Here is a 17,809-nt window from a genome sequence, read left to right as displayed (position 1 = left end):
AATCTGCAGGAAGGTGGCTCTTCAGGCACAGGGTTGGCCACCCCTGCCCTATGTCAAGGAAATCGTGCCAAAATTATGATAAAATCATGTGATCTGACCTGGGCTTTAGTCTTGATTTTGGCATCTCTTTGTAAAACATTATATTTAAAATGTTTTCATCACTCTCACCATTAAAACATCATTCTGAAATTCATATTTGGTAAATTTGTAACTTTAAATGTAAACAATGGAAAACAAATTGATAAATCAACTATGGCCTACTGATTAAATACTTTAATTAATGATTGTTTTTATTATCATAATCTTTTAGGACAAGACTGCAGTTGTTCAAGACACAGATGATGGGATGGGGTGTCAAGACATTACAGGATATCCCTCAAGGAACATTTGTTTGCGAGTGAGTTTCTTATTTGCTTGCTTCTGAGCTTTATTATGTTCATATGTATATCTTCCTGTGCGTGTGTGTCAGACTTCCTGTGTTTATTTAAGTGTGCCAGTATGGATATGATTGTGGGTTTAGTGTGTTTGCATCCTAATGTCTCATTTCCTTGCAACAGATACGTGGGTGAGATCATCTCTGACGCCGAAGCAGATGTCAGAGAGAATGACTCCTATCTTTTCAGTCTGGACAGCAAGGTATCGCCGTCCTCCCTTTCAAAATCACATTACCCCTGCTGTCTGCTCTCTCAGTGCTGGATTATCTGCATGCCCTCAAGCAAATGTTGTGCATATCCTTTAACTGACCCCTGTCAGCTCAAAGAAATGCTTTATTTCATAATAGCATGATACTTTTGATACTTGCACTTCAGTAGTCTTACATTGACAGTTGATAAAGGGATACAAGCTGGGTTGCACAACCACTTAAAAAAAAAAATTGTGATGTTGATTGATTACCATGCATTAAGTTTCATGTACAGTTGAAGTCAGAATTATTAACCCTCTAGAATTATTAGCCCCTCTTTATCTTTTTGGTTTCCCAATTTCTGCTTGACGGAAAAAAAAATCTTAACACATTACTAAACATAATAGTTTTAATAACTATCTACTAATACCTGATTTCTTTTATCTTTGGGTTGTATTGCGTTCAACCTGTGCTGAGCTGGGATCGAACCAGCTATTCTTTCTATGGGAGTTGGTTGCTCTAAAAAGGAGGCTGAAGATCATAGCCTCTTGCATCTGTAGCTAGAGCACCTTTTGAGGTTCGAGGTGTGAGGTTTACCTGCTTAGCACTTTGCTAGATGGCCTTCATTACGCTCACTCTCATCCCGGACGAGCCCCCACACAAGCAATCCACCTGTCCTACTGCACCCAACCCGTTCTGAGCTGGGATCGAACCGGCGATTATTTGCATGGGAGTCGGTTGCTCTAACAAGGAGGCTAAAGACCATGGCCTCTAGCATCTATAGCACCTTTAGAGGTCAGAGGACTGAGGTTTACCGGGATAACACTTTGCTAGGTTGCCTCCGTTACACACCCTAAACCTCACTTCCATCCTGGACGAGCCTCCACATGTAACTCTCTGGTCCTACTGCACCCAACCCATTCTGAGCTGGGATTGAACTGGTGATTATTTGCATGGGAGTCGGTTGCTATAACAAGGAGGCTAAAGACCGTGGCCTTTAGCGTCTGTTGCTAGAGCACCTTTAGAGATCAGACGAGTGAGGTTTACCTGCATAGCACTTCGCTGGCTGGCCTCTGTTACACTCAGACCCTAAACATCACTCACATCCCGGACAAGCCCCAACATGTAACCCACCAGACAAATTTTTCCAGCCCGCTCTGAGCTAGGATCGAACCGGCAAATTTATGCATGGGAGTCAGTTGCTCTAACATGGAGGCTAAAGACCATGGCCTCTAACATCTGTTGCTAGAGCACCTTTTAAGGTTAGAGGAGTGAGGTTTACCTGCATAGCACTTCGCTAGCTTGTCTTCGTTACACCCCCTAAACCTCACTTCCATCCTGGATGAGCCCCCACGTATAACCCACTGGTCCTACTTCACCCAACCCATTCTGAGCTGAGATCGAACTGGCGATTCTATGCATGGAAGTCGGTTACTCTAACAAGGAGGCTAAAGACTGTGGCCTCTAGCATCTGTCTCTTGAGCGCCTTTTGAGGTCATAGGAGTGAGGTTTACCTGCATAGCACTTCGCTAGCTGGCCTCCGTTACACTTACCACTAAACCTTACTTTCATCCCGGACGAGCCCCCAAATGTAACCCACCGGTTCTCTGCACCCAACTCGCTCTGAGCTGGGATCAAACCAGCAATACTATACATGGGAATCGGTTGCTCTAACAAGGAGGCTAAAGACCATGACCTATAGCATCTGTTGCTAGAGCACTTTGAGAGGTTAGAGGAGTGAGGTTTACCTGCATAGCACTTTGCTAGCTGGCCTCCATTACATATACATCTCAGAATCACTTAAAGAAAGAAATAATGATATTTAACAAGGATGTTTTCAAACAAAATACGCGTTGAGCATATTAGCAGGTCAGTAGATATTAATCAGCATTTTAGAATTCTTTCTGAAGGAGCATGTAGCACTGGAGACTGAACTTATAATTAGAAAAAAACATATTTAGAAGCATATTGTATGGAAATTTCACAGTATTGTTGTATTTTTGGTCAAATAAAAGTAAGCATATGAAACATTAAAGGGACAGTTCACCCAAAACTGAGTATTCGGTCATCATTTACGCTACCCTCATTTGTCATAAATCGATTTGAGATTTTTTTTTCTTTTGTTTTTTTATTTATAAAAGAAGTTAGTTTGAAAAATGTTGGAAACCACTGACTTTCATAGTATTTGTCTTTCTTCTTATGGAAGTCAATGGTCACCAGTTTCTAACATTCTTCAGAATATCTTCTTTTGTGTTTAACAGCAAAAAAATCCAAAAAGTTTTGGAAACACAAGCGTGAGTTAAATTTAATTTTTGTGTGAACTTTCCCCTTTAGACAGTTATAAATACCAACCATACACACATTTTTCTAGATAAAAACACAATTCAAACAGTTTTTCTTAATTATATTACATTTCTTAAACCCTGCTTTATTAAACCTTTCTAAATAAATCTCATATTTCATTCTCTGACATCCCTTGGCAAACACAATCTCAATTTATTTTCTGTCGCAGGTGGGTGACATGTACTGCGTTGATGCTCGTTTCTACGGGAACATCAGCCGGTTCATAAACCATCACTGTGAGCCCAATCTGCTCCCCTGTCGGGTGTTCACCTCTCACCAGGACCTCCGATTTCCTCACATCGCATTCTTCGCCTGCAAGAACATCAGTGCCGGAGATGAACTTGGGTCTGATTTACATCATTGTCTATTTACTTGCTAACTGAATGTGAATTTTGCTTCACAGTATGGGTTAGGGTTTTCTAGTTATCTTGTACTTATAGGCCTTAATATGCTTACTTTTTCATCCTGAGACAGTCTCTCATGTGTATATATATTTTTTAATCATCCCAATCCAAATTATTAAAAAAAAATTTCACATTTACTCAAATATATTTTGCTAGCATAGTCTTTTGCAATGACAAAAAAAGAAAGCAGCTTAAAAACCCCAATATTAGATTGTTGTTGTTGTTGTTATTATAATTATTATTTTTATTATTATTATTATTAGTAGTAGTAGTAGTAGTAGAAGTTGTTGTTGTTGTTTTAGTAGTAGTTGATGTTGTTGTAGTAGTTGATGTTGTTGTAGTAGTAGTAGTTGTTGATGTTGTAGTGGTAGCTGTAGTTGTAATAGTTTGTTGTTGTAGTAGTAGTAGTTGTAGTAGTTGCTGTAGTTGTCGTAATAGCAGTTGTTGTAGTAGTTGTAACAGTAGTTGTTGTTGTAGTAGTTGTTATAGTTGTGATTGTTGTTGTTGTTGTAGTAGTCGTAGTAGTAGATGTAGTAGTTGTTTTCGTAGTTGTTTTCGTAGTTGTAACAGTTGTTGTATTGTAGTAGTAGTTGTAGTAGTTGTTGTAGTAGTTGTAATAGCAGTTGTAGTAGTTGTAACAGTATATGTTGTTGTTGTTGTTGTTGTAGTAGTTATAGATGTTGTAGTAGTTGAAGTTGTAATAGAAATAGTAGTTGTTGTAGTAGATGTTGTAGTAGCTGTAGTAGTAGTAGTTGTTGTTGTAGTTGTAATAGTTATTCTTGTAGGGGTAGTAGTCATAGTAGTAGATGTAGTAGCAGTTGTTGTATTAGTGGTAGTAGTAGTAGTAGTAAATGTTGTTGTAGTAGTAGTAGTTGTAGTAGTTGCTGTAGTTGTCGTAATAGCAGTTGTTGTAGTAGTTGTAACAGTAGTTGTTGTTGTAGTAGTTGTTACAGTAGTGATAATTGTTGTTGTTGTAGTAGCAGTTGTTGTATTAGTGGTAGTAGTAGTAGTAGTAAATGTTGTTGTTGTAGTAGTAGTTATAGTTGTTGTAGTAGTCATAGTAGTAGATGTTGTAGTAGCTGTAGTAGTAGTAGTTGTAGTAGTCGTAGTAGTAGTAGTAGTAGTTGTTGTAGTAGTAGTAGTAGTAGTTGTTGTTGTTGTTGTAAGAGTTATTGTTGTAATTGTAGATGTAGTTGTAGATGTTGTAGTAGGAGGAGTTTTTTTTAATAAATGAGCATGCAATATGGAATGGGGGGCAGGTGGGCGATTGATGTTTTACCCTTCAGCATTTATTATTGCACTGATTGTTTTTAGGCTGTAAGCAGACCATGTTAATCAATGCACTGGAGAAAACCATAAATATAAATAAAATAGCTTGCTGTATTTTCTCAATAAGCAAAATAATGTTTTAATAAGCAAAATAAAAAAAAAGATTTTGTTTAAGACAAAAAAAAAACTGAAAAGAAATACAAAAAGAAGCCAAAGATAGCAAATGATGTCTATTTTGAAGTACAAAATACAGCTATTGATAGTGCAATGTTCTTTTGCACAAATATATGTGTATTTGAATGCAAGTTAGGTTTTAAGTAATAGTCTATGGCTGCTTTTACTTAATGCAAGTGAATTGCAAATAATTTAGTTCATTTTGGCATAATTTTCTTCTAAAGCATACATCACCAGCTCGTTCTTTGAAGAATATTAGTGCCTAAAAGAAAACGTTTATTTGTATTGGAATATATAGTTTTTGATTTTTGTCCCTTCCCAGGTTTGACTATGGCGATCACTTCTGGGACGTAAAGGGGAAGCTGTTCAACTGCAAGTGTGGCTCATCCAAATGCAAGCACTCTGCAGCTGCCATCGCCCAGACACAGGCAGACAGTACACCAGGTGACCAGCAGCCCAGCGCCCTACCCGATACCAGCTCATCCACCCCATCCAGCCCCAGCTAAGCCTTCTCACAACCATGTTTGTCACCTTTGCCAGCCTGCACCTCCCTTCACCAGCACGGGCACATCTCTGCCATCTCTGGGTAGCCACTTGATGCTACACCCACAGTGCCACATTTCGCTCTGGTGGTCCGAAAGCCTATTGTTTGGTATGGTTTAGGGGTTTCAAATCTTGAAGGTGAGAGGTGCACGATTGGACTGGTGTTTGGAGTGTTCTGAATGCACATTTTGTATGGATTTTTTTGTTTTTTATTGTCAGCCTGCCCATTTTGGACCACGATGCATCTTGTAAAGAGGATTTTTGTTTTTTTCTTCTTAAGAATGAGGCTGTTTGAGCCAATTAAGAGACTGTGTGGCACTTGACGTAATTTCGTCGCACAATTCAGACGTCACAATGTGTTCTCCTGCCCTCAAACCGTGTTCTCAGTCATTCTCATAAACGATTTTATAAACAGTTGAGGTGAACGAAAGCTCAAAAAACTCCCAAACGAGTTTGGACATAATGATTTAACTCTTGACGCATCTTTGTTTTATGTTTAGTCTGTTCTTAGTTTTTGTGCATTTGCATAAAATTGTAATTTTCAAAGACCAAATTTTCCCCCTTACAGTTTTTTCTGGTTCTTTCAGTAGGCTGAGGCTAGCAATCATGGGATTTTAGCGCGAACGTTGTGCGCTTCCTCCTTTGATTGGTTCACAGACGCAGGACGTCATGCCAGAGCTACCGAAATCATGAAATGGCCTCTGAATGGGACACTTTTTGGCCTATTTCTTCCTGGTAAAAGCCCGGTTCTTGAGTAAAAATGCGCTTTAATGGTGAATCGCCACTGGAAGTGCAAAGCAATCCTGGACTAGGCTTAATCTGTGTGTGAAAACAAGCCCTATGGGTTATTTCCTGCATGTTACAGGCCTGGATACACATGGCTTCTGTTTAATGCAAATGATGTGCATCCCCCATCAATGCAAATGAAAACTGTCAAATATTTTCTGTGCGTACTTTCGATCACAGCGACGGAGCCTATTAGCATGCTTTTATGAAACGTGCTTTAGGAATAGGACTGGAATGAAATGCGGTCGGTGTAGGAAAACGCAAATGGTGCTGAAAAAAAAGGTTTTTGTTTATTTTTTTATTACTCACTAAGTGAATACAAGTTGTAAAATATGAAGATGCTTTTTTTTCGTTTTTCATTTGTATTTTTAAATTGACCTCTGATTTTTTTTTTCTAACTGTAGTTTTGACATATTTAGCTTGTACCAGTTTTGTTCCATGAGTCCATGTTGATGGTGAAACTATTACGGTCTTTTAAATGTTGATAGTGTAGTCATGTTCTTCGTGCAAACCCAGACATAGAGATACAATACACTGCAAAATGAAAGGGGAGGAAAAAGAAAAAAAAACTGTAACATATTTCTTGACAGTGAAACATGATGCACAATCTTACTGATTGTGTTTTTCTTTTTCAATAAATTTGCTACTAATAAAAGATAAACCTTTCTGTTGATATCATCTGAAAAATGTGAAGGGCTGTGTTGATATATTCTAGTGTTGCAAATGGGGTGGTGGCCAACAAAATGTCATGGAAATTCACAACTTCTTGATTTATTAAAAATTTGTATGATCTCGTTCATACATTTTAGTACGATTTGCTCATCCCCCATTGAGGGGTGGGGTTTGGGGGCATGCCTTCTTTAAAAAAGTCACACGTCTTCATATGAATGAAATCTTCTGTGTGAATTACTGCAGAAGTATTTGTCAGTCGAATTTTGTTTATTTATTTTAAATTCTGTGTACACCACAACTTGCAAATAAGTGGGTGTGGCTTACTCTCATGCAATGAGCTAGGGCTGTGCAATTAATCCAATATCCGATTTCGATTTTGGCTTCAAATGATTATGAAAAACCATTAATCGAGATAAACGATTATTGCATCATATACTGCCCCCTTTCCAGCTGTACACTGTTGTTGCTCTTAAAAGCGGAAAAGACCGCGTGCTTATGCATGTGTGCGGCACGCACACAAAATCAGAACATGCGGCCGGTCAGCATTCACTCTCATTCGCACACCGAGATTAGCAGAGGAGCGCAGACATCTAAAGTCATCGTAACGTGAGCGCTTTAATGGTCAAATAGGTGTCAAAACACAATGTTTAGTGATTATTCATGTTAACCCTCATTCGTGTAATAAACAAACAAGTTGAGGATCAAAAGACACGTGAAAGAGAAACCATTAAAGAGACAGCGAGAAATAATTTTGCTGCCGCCTGTTTTTATCATTAATCAAACAAAACGAGAAAATCCCTGTTCTTGACTGAAGAATTTTTGTAGCTAAAGTGTTTTTCTGACAGTGAAGATGCTTAAATCACAGTTTGTATTATATTTTTTTATTCTTTTCTTTGCAGGGTGGAAAATAACTACATATACAGCTGAAGTCAGAATTATTAGCCCTCCTGAATATTAGCAACCCTTTTACTGCCCAATTTCTGTTTAAATGGAAAGTTTTTTTATTTATTTATTTTACATATTTATGAAAATAATAGTTTTGATATGTCATTTCTAATTACTGATTTCTTTTATCTTTGCTATGATGAAAGTACATAATATTTTACTAGATATTTTTTGAAAATACAAGCATTCAGATTAAAGTGCAATTCAAAGGCTTAATTAGAGTAATTAGGCAAGTCATTGTATAACAGTAGTTTCTTCTGCAGACAATTAAAAAAATATATTGCTTAAGGGGGCTAATAAAATTGACCTAAAAATGGGTTTCAAAATATTTAAACCTGCTTTTATTCTAGCTAAAATAAAACAAATAAGCCTAAGAAAAAAATATTAAAGGAAATACTGTTGAAATTCCTTGCTCTGTTAAACATCATTTGGGAAATATTTATTTATAAAAAATAAAAATTCTCAGGAGCACTAATAATTTTGACTTCAACTGATAACCGTTTTAAATAATCGTGATTACAGGTATGACCAAAATAATCGTGATTATGATTTTTCCCAAAATCGAGCAGCCCTACAATGAGCCCACCATACTGATTTCACCAAGTTGGACATGTTCCTAGATTAACATCTATGTTGATCCTGTAACAACATGCCAATAAGAAATAAGGGATATGTTTACCGTTTATGTTAAGTTTAGGCTTGCAGTTTATGCACTTCTTCATGATTGTTATCCAACTATTATTCTCTTATGATTTTGGAAATAATTTACAGTTATGGTTGTGTTTAGGCATAGAAATAGGTATGGATTACATTTTCGACAAAAATTATGTTCCAGGATCGCATCGTACTTGGCAAAATCATGACGTGAGCCTGAGCTTGATAACAGATGCTCCTGAGACTAAGGGAAGTGCAAGAAGGGTATAAACGGAGGTCAGAGCCAGCTGCAAATGGGTGGTACTTGAGCACTCTTTTGTGGGCTGTACATACTTCCTGCAGTTTTCATTGATTTATTTAATGTCTTGTACATGACATTGAGTCCAAACTATTGTGTTTTATTAACCTCTACACTAGGGTTGCTCAACCCGGCAGAGACATTTCAGACATTTGCTGCAGAGTTTAGCTGCAACACTGATCAGGCACATCTCGACCATCTAAGGCTGCATTCCAGTCCAATTGCCCTTCACTCGCCAACTACCCTCTGACAGTCAAAATCAGGGTATGTATGGTTCACCTAATGAAGTGGAACACACTTCAAAATGGCGAGTGTGTTTCTAAAAGTAACTGGATCGCAGCCTAGGATCTGAAGGAGCACTCCGTAATTACAGAGAGGTGTGTTTGATCAAGATTGCAGCTGAACTCCTCAGGAAGGTAGATCTCTAGGAACAGAGTTGTGGACCCATGGTCTACACCAGGGATGTTCAGTCTCGGTCCTGGAAGGCCGGAGTCCTGCAAAGTTTAGTTCCAACCCCAATCAGACATACCTGGGCTTGCTAATCAAGCTCTTACTAGGCATTCAAGAAACATCCTTGCAGGTGTGTTGAAGCAAGTTGGAGCTAAAATCTGGAGGACTCTGGCCCTCCTGGACCAAGTTTGGTCATCCTTGGTCTACATCAACCACTACCCTGAACCAAACCTCAAAGTAACCTATTATGTTTTATTAAGTCTACACCAGGGGTCGATAGGAGGGCAGGTGTCCTGCAGATTTTAGCTCCAACTTGCCTCAACACACCTGCAAGGATGGCTGCTTCCGAAGTTGCATACTTCCATACTATATAGTATGCTAAAAACAGTATGTGAGCCAAGTAGTATTTCCAAATTTATAGAGTCCGAAAAACAGAGTGCGAGATGGATGACCTGGATGACTTGATACTTCCAGTGAGATTCTAAAGTGTGCATCCAATGCACGGTACACTAGCCCATGATGCTCCATGAGAGAATCATAAGGCGACGAAACTGACGCTGGAAGGTCATGTGATCATGAAAAAATGATGTAGTACGTCTGAGTTCCATTCAAATTGCCCACATTCATACTGTATAGAAAGTACTTTTCCAATGGCAGAGTTATACATTTAAATTCAAATGCAGTAGTGGGAATGGGTTAATGTGAGACACCCCCTGTATCTTGGCAACAGATTTTATATACTCCTCGATAACAATTTTGTTTTCAAGCAGATTCCATTTCCCCTCTACCATGAAGGACAGGAATTCATGGTGCTGTAGAAAGTTTTTTTTTCTTCACAAAAATGTATTTTTTGCTGGTAAAATTAATTTATCTTGCTGTCAACTTAATCAACTGTTGTGCCAAAGCAAATTGATTCTAGTAGAAAAACTTATATCATACATGTTGATGAACTTTCAACATAAAAAGCCATGTGATGCTGCATTCTGAAGATTAGCCTGATTTTTTTTTTCTAAAATGTGGCAATGGGGTAAAGTGAGAAATAAGGCAGACTGTAAGACTTGTGAATGAGGCCTTTACTGTATGTTAGCAGTAACGCCACACAACATCACTTCTGGATTTAGGTTCACTGGAATTTTTCCATATAAACAATACATTTTTCCTTGATAAAGCATTTTCACTATTCATGGTGTCAGACTGGCCAAATCCTAAGCTCCAGCTTGTCACAACAGAATATTTGGATGGTCCACCCTCTCCAGATGATCCACTTGTAGATAATTCACTCACTGATGCTAATCCATTCACTACGCATCGTCTACATGGATGTGCCATGTGTTTCCAGCCAACCTGGATATGTGTCCTCAAGAAATGCTACCACTTCTCAAATGTTTCCTCCCCAGAACACAATCCAAATGAAAGTGTGTAAAGACACACAAAGAATTGGATTGTGTTCTTATCTAAGTGGTTCTATCTGTCATTAAAATGTAAACTTGAATAGTTGAATTAGATTGTTGTATTTGAATTTGTTCAGTTACTTTCATGTAAAGTAAAAATGTGCTTAATTGACCAATCCCCAATCTAAAATGTGTGGTTGTCAAGGATTCAAGCTCTTACAACATGTTTTGTTATGGTAGTTTTAAAATGGAAATAGTAAGTGGTTCACTTTACCCCTTTGATTTCTCTGGCCTGTCTCAGTTTACCCCTAAGCTGCGGTAAAGTGAAACAAGACCACTTTATTTTTTAAAACAATCATATTTTCACGGACCTTTATCCTAAATACAGTCTGATAAATTCCATTGCCAGGAAACATTCTGAACTAATGAGAAGTGTTCAATTTTTACTGATTTATAATTTCAGCTCGCTTAGAGAGGAGGAAATGTAAAAAATGGCTCCCATTCTCCCCTACCTACGGAGTAGCAGTTGATTTTAGATGGAGCCAAGGCTAACCCAGGTGTGCCTGATTGGGGTTGGAACTAAACTTTGCAGCCAGCACACTGCCTCTTCAGGACTCAGTTAGGGCACCACTGTTCTAGTACAGCTAGTATTCCTGGAGTTCCTGGAGGTCCACTGGCCTGCACAGTTTAGTTCCGACCCTGCTTCAATACACTGTAAACAAGCCCGAAGGACTCAATCGAGTTTGATTAGCTGATCCAGGTGTGTTTGATTAGGGTAGGAGCTAAACTCTCCATGACACCAACCATCCAGGACAGAGTTTAGACACTCCTGATCCAAACTTTCCACCAACCCTAAACCCAACCTCATAATAACTTTTTTATTTTTATTTTTATGAACGTCTATTTACTTGTGGCATAACTTCCTCCCACTTAGAGGTGTGCAAGCTGCAGCTAACTATACTTGGTATGTGTGGCTGACTGGAGTGCTTTTAGTAAGATTAGTTCAGCAATATGCGGTGATTGCAGATAAGTCTCGTTTTCATCTTTGGAGTTCTGTTTAAGGCCATACGACCTCAATGTATCGCCAGAAGCAAAAAAACAATATTTTTTGGGGTTTTTTTTTGTTTGTTTGTTTGTAGCCAAACTTTGACATTTTATGAATCACCAGTTATTACTGAAAAGCTTCATTGTTGTACTGAGGAAATCTACATTTAAGAAGGCCTGAGGGTGAGTACATTTAACAGCACATTTTTATTTTAGGGTAAACTTTCCCTTTTAAAGTCATCTGCAAAAGTAGATCAAAGGAGTTTTGCAGTGCAAAGCAGGAAGCCTTTTGATTGTTTATCAAACTGTAGTTTTATAAACGGTTTGATTATTCTCTTCCTGATTACTTAACATGCTGGTTGTAATTAATCCAATGAAATGTGAGCTGCTGATTGAGGCCTACTGACTTGACGATAAAGGCTTTTAACCAACAAGACAGGAAACCGCCTTTCCGCATTCCAGTTTCGAACTTTAAGCCTTTCTTTTAGCATTTCAGTGTTCAGTACGATTATGAGGATCACGATCTGTGGATATAGATTGCGTTTTGACTGAGAAAGAGGATTGTGAACATTTCTCCAGCCTCACAAGGTTAGCAGACAGGCAGGGCCATGAAGAGGTCGAAACGACGAGACTCTGACTGGAAGGAGAGAAAATCCACTGTGATTTATGGTAGGATGTTCACTGGGTGTCTTAAAATCCGCTTGTTTGTCGTTCATCTGTGTCATTGTAAGGTCTTTATTATTTATAAATCAGTCACTTTAGTTTCATTTAGGTTTAGAGACTAATCTTGTGTGTGTGAAAATCACGAAATCAGGTTAAAAAAGGTTTCCAAATTGAGACCATTTTTTTGGTTTATTTTTTAAACCCCTTATAAGAGATTTAAAAAAATTTGCATGATGATAATGATGAAATGATCACGGTTATCATTATTATTATTATTATTATTATGGTTGTGTTAGATTGAGCTGAAAATGCAGAAAAAAATAAACGTCACACTTTCCAAGCTGAGTCTTTTAAAATAAACAAACATTTAATGGAATTTTTGTGCTTTTACGACAAATAACGTTCACATGGGTCCCTTGGTAATGGAATTGTTTACTTCTATTTTTAGTATTTCATACTTTTTTCTATTTGTTTTTAAAGTTACATTTCATGTTTCACTTGTAAAATGACCTCACAAAGATCCATGTATATGTTGTTTATCACAAAATTGCGTAAAGCTATTTGATTAAAGCTATAGAGATACCTTTATCTTTTGATTTGTGATTAGTTAAGTAATGTGCACTTTAAATGGAAAGAATTCAACATCGTTTTCTTTTATTTATATATATACATATTTATTAATGGGGCATGTATTTTACCCCTTTTATAAGATCTAAGATATAAGATCTAAGATTTATAAGATCTGTAAATTTCAGTTTAAAATACCCATCACAGTACTTATTATAGCCACCAGAATTTGCCCAGTTTACTGTAGATTTTTTTTTGTAGCCTGTGGCTTTAAATGTAAATGAGCTGATTCTCCCCGCCCACCGTTTCCACGTGCGTTTCTGCTTCTTATCATGCATTACGTGATATAATCAGCAGTCAGAAAGAGAGGGAGGGAGGAAGAGAGAAAGAGACACACGAAAGAAGCTGAAATTCAGCTCATTAGTCAAAAATACTAAGTAAGTTTATTTCATGTATCTGTGGTGGAGTTTATCCAAGCCTTTCTGAAGCGATTTCACACATGCCATTTGCAGTAACGTTACACACACGCACGCTAACACGCATATTAGCGTTTGCTGACACCAGGCGGGAGTGGCTATTATAGCGTTCAAGAGATTTTATTAGAGATTTTATTGTCTTTATTACAAACATGCTCTTTTTAAAAATATTTTAAACTTATAAAACTCACAGAGAGCTGGAACAGATATTTTATCCCAGTTTATTTGTGAAAAAATGTTCTGTGGACATGTATATACACGTCATTATAGAAACATGGCGTCCATACCTGTCAACCCTCCCATTTTTCCCGGGATTCTCCCATATTTTTTAGTTCTACCGCCCACCTAACTGTGCGTTCAAACCGAAAGCAGTGAGAGCGTTGAAGGTCGCTCTGTCTGCCTTCAGCTCCGGCAGCTAGAGCGTCAAAATTCGCTATATTGATCTCGTATTTAATGGGGCCCTTGCAGCATTAAACATGTTACATTCTTGCATAAAACATGCTTTCTAGCGTGAAATGCGCACTTCTTATCAGTGCTTTGGCTTTGCTCCACTAATTATCCAATGTGTCTAAATGTCTGAAGTATCCTGAAATAGCAAAACTGTTTTGTACTGTCACACGAGATTCCCAGCTTTAAAAAAAAAAAATAATAATAATAATAAAAAATATATATATGTATACATTAATGCAACTCAGTAACTCGCCAGTAACTTATTTAATGCATGTTCCTGTAAGAAAACATTGTAAATAATTGAAAATCTGGCGACCGCAATAATCAAACCCTTGGGAACAGCTGTCAAGACCAAAGTTCACAGGTCTGTGTTCTATGAACTCCACTCAAGCGGTGGACTTCTTCATTCTGATTGCTTGCCGCTGAACCACATCATAGCTTATTACCATTTCAAGAGTTCACACTTAGATACTGTTTGACAACTTGTTGGCAAGTTAGCAGGTTTGGCATGCTGTCCCAGGAGAGAACCCTGAGCTCGGAGATAGTTGAGCCCAGGGCTCCCGCCAGGTCCATAGAGCATGTGAGGGGAGTACGAGGTCAGGTGTTCTCAAGAGCTCCCCCTGGCGAAAGAGGAAAGGAGTAGAAGGGGTGGATGGGGGATTTCTTCGGGAAAACGAAGATAAGGGAGTAGTTCTTGGCTAGGTTACTTATAGTGAGTTTGGATCAATCTGATTGGCCAGCTAATGAGTGTGGATGAGTGGCCAGCTGCAGTCAATCATATCACGAGCTCCTCGCGAAATTAGTTTATAAAACTTCATAAAGTTAACTTGATTTCAACTCTCCTCGACAACCATATCAGCGAAGATGCGCCGCGCTGCTCCTCGTTGCATGTCGCCGCTGGCTCTCACTGAAAATGAATGACATCTGGCTATTTTGACGCTCTCATCTCTTTTGGTGTGAACATATGGTTAAGCTCCTCAAAACAGGAGTGGTGCGTGATTGTCAGCTGACGCACTGTATAGTGATAAATAATAGACGCAGTTTCCCAAACGGAAATTCTGCGTTTTTGGTCAGGGTTTAAACAGACATGTACAAATAATAATAATAATAATAGTAATAACAACATTTAAAGATTTTAGTGTTTTTTTGTTGTTTTTTCAAACATGGCTTTTTGTCGTAAATGAGCATAAAAAGTTAGAAAAACAGTCGAATACTTTCATTGTAATGTTAGATGTGTGCATTTATAAAGTGATTCCTGTTAATGTAATCAAACAAAAAATACAAATAAATCCTTTATTTTCACATCCCAATGTTGACAAGTATGGACATCTGTCCATCAATTTGGTTGGTGGGGAAACCGCACTCCTACGCCACTAAACTGGCTCTCAAAATCACTGGGGTTTGGAACCTATTTTAACATCAGGAAATTTAAAAAAAAGAGACTTCATTCATTCATTCATTCATTTTCTTGTCGTCTTAGTCCCTTTATTAATCCGGGGTTGCCACAGCGGAATGAACCGCCAACTTATCCAGCAAGTTTTTTTTACGCTGCGGATGCCCTTCCAGCCGCAACCCATCTCTGGAAAACATTCACACACACATTTACACACACACTCAAACTACGGACAATTTAGCCTACCCAATTCACCTGTACCGCATGTCTTTGGACTGTGGGGGAAACCGGAGCACCCGGAGGAAACCCACGCGAAGGCAGGGAGAACATGCAAACTCCACACAGAACTGAGCCGAGGTTTGAACCAGCGACCCAGCAACCTTCTTGCTGTGAGGCGACAGCACTACCTACTGCGCCACTGCCTCGGCAAAAAAGAGACTTGTTGTCTTTCTATCACTCCAGTATGACTGTGATCACTATACTGGCACACAAACGGCTTACAAAAGTTGATTTTCATCATAGGTGCCCTTTAACTATTAAAGCGTGCATTTCCATAGTAGCCTTTTAGAATAAGAATTTACCGTGAGTAAAAAAGTCATGGTAATCGATTACAGTTTTCACAGCTATGATTATTTTTTATAATCGTAACCTTAACCATCAAAAAATTCAACATGGTTTATCTTGAAACCAGTAATTGTGACAACAAATGCTATCCCTTGTTATTCCTGATGATAAAAACAATTTATTTTAGCTTTTGTAATCCTAACATTTCTTTTAAAATGTTACATTTATTTTGATCACCTCTATAAATTCTATATTTTTAACAACAGTAACATTAATAGCACAGCAATGTTGATTAATATTGTTTAAGCCCTTTATTTATCAGGGGTCGCCACAGCGGAATGAACCGCCAACTTATCCAGTATATGATTTACCTTCCAGCTGCAACCCAGTACTGGGAAACACCCATACACACTCATTCATACACATACACTACGACCAATTCAATTCACCTATAGTGCATGTCTGTGGACTGTGAGGGAAACCGGAGCACCCGAATGAAACCCACGCAAAGTCAGGGAGAACTCAGCTGGGCCTAAACCAGCGACCTTCTTGCTGTGAGGCGACAGTGCTAACCACTCTGCCACCGTGCTGCCACTCATTTGTTTTATAAATAATAAAAAAAATTATGTTACATAAAAAATATTATGGTTATTCAAATAATTTAGCTTTGCAGTAATTTGAATTGTAAGGAAATTTATAATTACAAATTTTTTAATTCCTAAAAAAAGTTCTTATTTGTCCCAATATTAAATTTGCTGTAAGTTCACTTTAAACAAGTTAAAAATCAGCTGTTCGTGAACTTGGAAGCATGCACTTTAATTTGCCTTATTAAACTGCAGTTTATTACAGTTACTGTATTTTTCATCTCTCGTCTTACTTCAACAATCAAGCTGCCCGACTGGCCACTCTGGGAACATGGCGAATGTTGACTCTGGGTGCAGAATTTAGTTCCTGGGCTCAAGCTTCTGAACCAGCAGACAATCAGAAGGACAGAAGAGCAGCTTTTCCAGAGCTTTCCAGCGAACACTGTCTGTATGAGGAGAGACAGATGACCAGAGATGACCAGACACAGCGTGCAGGAGAGTGCAAATATCACAGTGTTGTGGAGCTGGAGAGACGCAGTGACCTGAAGAACACCGATTTCATCAGCGCTCATGAAATGTGTGATGAGCAGGAGAGGTGAGAAACAAAATGTATCAAATAAACTGATTGTAATTTAAACCACACTGAAGGTTTTTAGCAGCATTGTCATTGAATCTGGGTCCAGATAATGGCAATATTGAGAATGTAAACAAGCTGAATTAGGTTTGGTGAATTTACATATTTAGAATACATTTATAGAATTTACATAATTTTTGGGGTGTTTAGGGGAGGGAAATGATGCTTATAAAAAACAAAAAAATATAACAACACAATAAAAAAAGACATTTAGAACAATGAACATTTAGATTTAAGCTAAGGGATAAACCTTATGTAGAAGTATTTTTGTCATGTTTTTCAGTGGTTATTTTGTATTTTGTTAATAGTAGTAGTAGCAGTAGTAATATAATAATAATAATAATAATAATAATAATAATAATAATAATAATAATAATAATAATAATAATAATAATAATTTTATTATATAATAATAATAATTATTATTAATAATAACCAATAAAAAATAATAATACAAAATAATTAATGATAATAATATAACTATTAATAATATTAATATTATTATTATTTTTATTATTATCGTTAATTATTTTGAATTATAATTTATTTTGTATTATTATTATTATTATTAATAATAATAATACTTGTTATTATTATTGTCAGTACTATGAAATTAGCCAAGTTAAAATCGTTGTAAGTGATAGAAAGGGACTACTAAACTGTTTTAAATCATTATTTTAGCCACTAGGGGTCCTAAAGGTTCAACAGAACCTTTTTTTTAGTGGTTTCAAAGAATCTTTGATCACTTAATGCCTGTGTAAATGCATGTACATGGAAAAATACACAAAAAAATGTTAAAATAAATTTTTAAAATTCAAAATCAAAAAATAAGTCAATAATTAATCACAAGTAATTATTGTATTATACATTGTAATTAGCAACT

At 37.4% G+C, this 17,809-nt stretch overlaps 2 protein-coding genes across 54 annotated transcripts in view; both read left to right on the top strand.

Moving 5' to 3' along the window:
- ehmt1b (euchromatic histone-lysine N-methyltransferase 1b) overlaps positions 1-6,803 on the top strand; it is a 48,044-nt gene extending 41,241 nt beyond the window's left edge. For 35 of the 50 annotated variants that reach the window (XM_068215822.2, XM_073934395.1, XM_073934374.1 and 32 more), the window contains 4 exons: positions 311-397; positions 558-636; positions 3,135-3,310; positions 5,135-6,796. In XM_068215822.2, the coding sequence (XP_068071923.1) occupies positions 311-397; positions 558-636; positions 3,135-3,310; positions 5,135-5,318 (526 nt within the window). In that variant the 3' untranslated portion in view covers positions 5,319-6,796. 50 annotated transcript variants of the gene reach the window in all.
- A 4,520-nt stretch (positions 6,804-11,323) lies between these two features.
- The window catches only part of cacna1bb (calcium channel, voltage-dependent, N type, alpha 1B subunit, b), a 264,119-nt gene continuing 257,633 nt past the window's right edge, over positions 11,324-17,809 (top strand). For 2 of the 4 annotated variants that reach the window (XR_012396671.1, XR_012396670.1), the window contains exons 1-2: positions 13,181-13,262; positions 16,599-16,887. Coding sequence is in view for 2 of the 4 variants with exons in the window: in XM_017352993.4 (XP_017208482.3) it covers positions 12,204-12,264; positions 16,599-16,887 (350 nt within the window). In the remaining 2 variants the exon portion in view is untranslated. Of the gene's footprint in view, positions 11,779-12,053; positions 12,265-13,180; positions 13,263-16,598; positions 16,888-17,809 lie in introns of those variants that run through there. The other 2 variants (XM_073935096.1, XM_017352993.4) reach the window with 2 other exon arrangements.

This window comes from Danio rerio, chromosome 21, assembly GCF_049306965.1.
Source record: "Danio rerio strain Tuebingen ecotype United States chromosome 21, GRCz12tu, whole genome shotgun sequence".
In the NCBI taxonomy this organism is placed as follows: domain Eukaryota; kingdom Metazoa; phylum Chordata; class Actinopteri; order Cypriniformes; family Danionidae; genus Danio; species Danio rerio.
This window is presented reverse-complemented; position numbering and strand designations above follow the sequence as displayed.